Source organism: Triticum aestivum, chromosome 1A (genome assembly GCF_018294505.1).
Source record: "Triticum aestivum cultivar Chinese Spring chromosome 1A, IWGSC CS RefSeq v2.1, whole genome shotgun sequence".
Taxonomy (NCBI): domain Eukaryota; kingdom Viridiplantae; phylum Streptophyta; class Magnoliopsida; order Poales; family Poaceae; genus Triticum; species Triticum aestivum.
The window spans coordinates 339220173-339226170 of record NC_057794.1 but is presented as its reverse complement, the minus strand read 5'-3'; the positions used below and the strand labels follow the sequence as shown (position 1 = coordinate 339226170).

General features: G+C 44.2%; 1 protein-coding gene across 1 annotated transcript; it reads left to right on the top strand.

The window, feature by feature from the left end:
- Positions 1-4299: 4299 nt before the first annotated feature.
- On the top strand, positions 4300-5368 carry LOC123049448 (probable glutathione S-transferase GSTU6). Its single transcript, XM_044472364.1, has 2 exons — positions 4300-4693; positions 4780-5368. The coding sequence occupies exons 1-2, from the start codon at positions 4373-4375 to the stop codon at positions 5164-5166; spliced, it is 708 nt and encodes a 235-aa protein (XP_044328299.1). The 5' UTR covers positions 4300-4372; the 3' UTR covers positions 5167-5368.
- Positions 5369-5998: the final 630 nt, after the last annotated feature.

Genomic DNA, 5998 nt, shown 5'->3' with positions numbered 1-5998 from the left:
CTATTGGTTATTGACCGGAGACGTGTCTCGGTCATGTCTACATAGTTCTCGAACCCGTAGGGTCCGCACGCTTAACGTTACGATGACGGTTATATTATGAGTTTATATGTTTTGATGTACCGAAGGTTGTTCGGAGTCTTGGATGTGATCAAGGACATGACGAGGAGTCTCGAAATGGTCGAGACATGAAGATTGATATATTGGAAGCCTATGTTTGGATGTCGGAAGTGTTCCAGGTGAAATCGGGATTTTACCGGAGTACCGGGAGGTTACCGGAACCCCTCGGGGGCTTAATGGGCCTACATGGGCCTTAGTGGAAATAGAGGGAAGCAAGGGGAGTGTGGGGCGCCCCCCCAAGGCCCAAACCGAATTGTTTTAGGGCAAGGGGGGTCGGCCCCCTCTTTCCTTCTCCCCCTCTCTCTTTCCTTCTCCCGAATCCTATTCCAACTAGGAAAGGGGGGAGTCCTACTCCCGGTGGGAGTAGGACTCCTCCTGGCGCGCCCTCTCCCTGGCCGCCCGCACCCCCCTTGCTCCTTTATATACCGGGGAGGGGGGCACCCCATAGACACAACAATTGATCGTTTGATCCTTTAGCCGTGTGCGGTGCCCCCCTCCATCATAGTCCACCTCGATATTACTGTAGCGGTGCTTAGGCAAAGCCCTGCGTCGGTAGAACATCAACATCGTCACACGCGGTCGTGCTGACAAAACTCTCCCTCAACACTTGGCTGGATCGAAGTTCGAGGGACGTCATCGGGCTGAACGTGTGCTGAACTCGGAGGTGCCGTACGTTTGGTACTTGATTGCTCGGATCGTGAAGACGTACGACTACATCAACCGCGTTGTGCTAACGCTTCCGCTTTTGGTCTACGAGGGTACGTACACAACACTCTCCCGTCTTGTTGCTATGCATCACCATGATCTTGCGTGTGCGTATTAATTTTTTTTAAATTACTACGTTCCCCAACAGGCATCGGGACTGCAGTTACATGTTTTCAGGGAAAACCTTTTATCTGGTCTCTTTTTTTAAAGGAGGATAACCTCCGGCCTCTGCATCAATCGATGCATGCAGCCATGTTATTAAATAAAAATGTAACAAAGTCTTAAGGTCCAAAGAGGCTCATAAACTAAGTAGTAGTTGAAAGAAAATAAATCTGAAAAGCGCCACATCCGGCGATATACAGCTGAAAAGTGCCACATCCGGCAATAAAAAACAAGCTACGATGCCTACACACCTAGCATATTATTAGCTCACCACCCAAATCGGCTGAAGACAGCCAGTGCTATCGTCTCCCAGCGGTTGTGCCCAATAACCATAAGCTCCCTGAAGTCCGCATGAGTGAGTAAGGACCACACACGGATCCAAGCTGTAGGCTATGTAGATAACCTGTAAAAAAATAATGAATGTCGTCCCACTAAAAATCATATCATTCCTAGTATTCCATATAACCCAAAATAGTGCACATATTCCTATCCGAATATGCTTAGCTATTTGTATGTCCACTCCATTAAGCAACATCCTAAATAACGTGTTTATGCTCCTTGGGAGATGAACGTTAAAAGCTATATGAATTGATCGCCATAATAATTTTGCAAGAGGACATTCGAGAAAGAGGTGTTTAATCGTTTCATTTCGATCACAAAGACAACACCTTGAGTTCCCAACCCAATTCCTTTTCACCAAGTTATCTTTGATTAGGATGACTTATTTATGGATGAACCACATAAATTTTTTAATTCGAAGTGGAACTTTAATCTTCCAAATGTGCAAAGACCTCGACAATGGCCCGGAATCAATTATGTCCGAATACATGGATTTCACTGAGAAGATTCCCATCGTGGTTAACTTCGAGAGAATTGAATCCGACTAATCGAGTAGGTGAACATCCATCAATCTACGAATCAGGTGCAACCATGCATTCCAACAGTCCCCTACTAGGGATCTCCTAAATTGGATATTAAGCGGTATCGAGTTTAATACTGTGGCAACATAATGCTCCTTACGTTGTACAATATTATATAAGGAGCGATATTGCAAAGCCAAAGACGTCTCTCCTAGCCATGTATCCTCCCAGAATCTACTAGTGGTAACATTACCAACTACGAACTTCACCCGTTGGAAGAAATTTACTTTCGTTCTCATTAACCCCTTCCAAAAGGGCGAGTCCGTTAGCCTAGCAGTGACTTGGGCCAAAGTCTTAGAATGTAGGTACTTATTCCACAAGATTTGTACCCACATACCCTCGATCTCCATAGATAATCTGTATAGCCATTTGATAAGCAGACATCTATTCTTTACATCCAAACTTTCGATCCCTAACACGCCCTGGTCTTTTGGCCTACATATGATATCCCATCTAGCCAATATGTACTTCCTCTTGGCCTCATCACTTTGCCAAAAGAATCGGGATCTATAGAAGTCAGTCTTTTCCATACCCCTACCGGTACTTCAAAGAAAGAAAGAAGGAACATCGGTAGGCTTGTCAAAACCGAATTTATCAAAACCAACTGACCTTCGTAATACGTTAGCTTACCCTTCCAGCAGCTTAGTTTCTTTCCAAATCGATCATCTATACATTTCCATTCCTTATTTGTTAAATGTCTATGTGGGATCCCTAGATAACTAAAAGGTAAGGATCCCATTTCACAACCGAACAAATTTCTATAATCATCTTGTTCCTCTTTGGTTCTTCCAAAGCAGAAAAAATCACTTTTATTAAAGTTGATTTTGAGCCCAGACAGTTGTTCGAAAAGACATAATACAAGCTTCATATTCCTAGCTTTTGCAAGATCATGTTCCATGAATATAATAGTATCATCCGCGTATTGTGGAACGGAGACACCCCCTCTACAAGGTGGGGGACGAGTCCTCCTACTTGGCCACTCTCTTTGGCTTGACCAATAAGTACTGCCAACATATCCGCTACAATGTTAAACAGCATATGAGACATGGAGTCTTCGTGTCGTAACCCCTTACGTGTCTGAAAATAATGTCTTGTATCATCATTGACTTTTGTTCCGACACTTTCTTTCTATGGACATTTCACTTGGGAGCCTGCTCTCCTGGTCGAACGCGACATAAGTGATGTCCGGAACCAAGATCTTTGATCCTATCACGACTCCGCTCCTGACACTGTGGATGGAGCGCTTTAGCAAGCCCGGCTGTTTCCTAGATCAGACGATGGTCGTGGTATGGTTTTGCTTGGTGACGCGTTTTCTCTTGGGGGCATTGTCTCGAAGGTGACTCGTGGTTTATGTTGGTGGTCATTAGCGTCTCATGTGGCAACATTGATGTGGATGAGTGAGATCGGGGTTACGACAAATTTGTGGTAGTCGGCTCTTCGGCATATTTCTAGCGTCCTAAGGATCGTTTTCTTACAAAAGAGTTGGTGCTGCGGCAGCTAGGCCCGGCTGACAACGCCGACTTATCCATCGAATGGTTTAGCTAGGCGATTCTTCATGGCCCCAACCTTCACATTTCTTTATCCTAGCTCGCCTTCAGACTAGGAGCTGCCTTGCCTCCGGCGTGTGTGGCCGGTAGTTTGGCATAAGCCGGCAGGTCTCGTGTGCTCATTGTAGCAAGGTGTCGTTCCGCTTGCCCATGCATAAGTGGTGACGATGACAGTTTGTGGACAGCCTCAGCGGCGGTTCGGTGGCGTTTGTTGATCCCGTAGGTAGCAAGGTCGCTCAGGTGCTCTCTATGGACACGTTGCATTGGTTTTCTCTCGGTTTTTTGTATTAACAGGGCTAATTTTTTCTCTCAATTAAAAAAATTGGGTCAAATGGACTTTGGATAGAAAAAACTGTACTAGGTCTGTTTAGGACACATGTAGATGTGACATAGTTATGTCACATCTAAGCTGATGTCCACTCTGTTTGTGGTCTATTTTTTTTCTAGTTTTTCTTTCTTATTGCTGCATTATGTATTTATGAGAGTTTAGATGTGACATCATTAAAAAAACATTTAGATGTAAATTAGACAAACTGAGTGCTAGTGCGTCATGCTATACGAACGTTGGCTTGTGCCGCACTGCACAAAGACATAAGCCGATACGTCACGGGAGTCAATGCCCCAACCATCGTGGCCTCTTAAGCTAGCGGTCAAAAGTTGGGTTTGACCGAACTATTCAAACTGATAAGTACAGACTATACCAAACAGATGTGTCAGTTTACCTAGCCTTCTTCTCCAAGTTGGGCATGTTCATCATGGGGATCTTGCTTGCACGCTCCCAGTTTGCAAGCATCACGGATGACGCATCCAAACTAGCAAACCAAACACTATATATAGATGATCCACATAACTATGACCCACGAACCACCTAACGAAACACAAGCCAAAACAAGCAGCTCAACCTTACACACACAGATCTAGATGGCCGGAGGAGATGACTTGAAGCTGCTCGGCGCTTGGGCGAGTCCATTTGTCGCCAGGGTGAAGCTTGCGCTGAGCTTCAAGGGCCTGAGCTTCGAGGATGTCGAGGAGGACCTCAGCAACAAGAGCGAGCTCCTCCTCAGCTCGAACCCGGTGCACAAGAAGGTGCCCGTGCTCGTCCACAACGGGAAACCCATTTGCGAGTCAATGATCATCGTTCAGTACATCGATGAGGCGTTCCTTGTCGGCCCCTCTCTTCTTCCCTCTGACCCCTACAAACGTGCAATTGCCCGTTTTTGGGCCGCCTACATTGACGATAAGGTTTCACATCTATCTTTTTGTGCATTGAAATTTATGGCACGGGCATTCGGGGTTTGATTTTACCAACTTAATGTGATTTTGTGCAGCTCGTCACCCCATGGGTACAGTCGTTGAGGGCCAAGACAGAGGAGGAGAAGTCTGAGGGGGTTAAGCAGACATTTGCCGCTGTGGAAACACTGGAAGGAGCCCTGAGGGAGTGCTCCAAGGGAGAGGGCTACTTTGGTGGTGAGACCGTCGGGCTTGTGGACATTTCACTTGGGAGCCTGCTCTCCTGGTTGATTGCGACAGAAGTGATGTCTGGAACCAAGATCTTTGATCCTGTTAAGACTCCGCTCCTGGCAGCGTGGATGGGGCGCTTTAGCGAGCTCGACGCTGCCAAGGCGGCGTTGCCAGAAGTTGATAGGGTGGTCGAATTTGCCAAGAAGAGACAGGCACAGGCTGATGCCGCCGCCGCTGCTTCGGAGACCAAGTAAACGTCATGGAAACATGAGTCCCATTGAATAAAAAAGAGTGCATGTTTTCTATATAGCATATATGATTGTTGTTTGTATATCGATTCTTGATGTAATGGTGCCAGGGAAAATTAGTGCATGTGATATTTTGTGAAGGTTTTAAGATCATTTGTAATATTTTGTAAAGTTTTAACATCATTTAGTACTTGTATTCTTTTGGAAATCCGTATTTCTGTTCTTGCCATTTGAATAGTTTCACTTCTTAGAAAGTAAGGTTGTACCAAGTCTGCGACATTTATTTTGAGGCGGAGGGAGTATCTAACTAAATACTTCATTCATTTCAGAATAAAGATCATTTAAAAGCTGAGCACATCAACTCATGACAAACTGAAAGTGTTCTCCGGACAACTCGTCATGAAAATTTGCATGCAGGAAGATGATTCAACAATATTTGTTGCCCCCAAAATTAATATTTTTATTTCTAAACTATATATTTTTATATTTTATATTTCACGAGGGTGCATTGGAGAAAGAGTGTAGAAACTCCATGACTCTTGCTGATGTAAAGAGTTATTCTTATACTTCTTCCATTCCTAAGTATAAGTATTTTAAAGAGTAGATATATTTTAAAGTATAAATTTATTCATTTTGCTCAGTATGTATTTCATATTGAAATCTCTAGAAAGACTTATATTTAAAAACGAGGAAGTAGTATTATTACGTCAAGCAGCTGATAGGTTTACACACAAATGACGATCAAAAGATACAGTACCTTAGAACAGTACACGATGTAGCAATAAATTCTTTTTAGGCAAATATGGAAAATAAATCATCACATAACGGGTACAGGGGT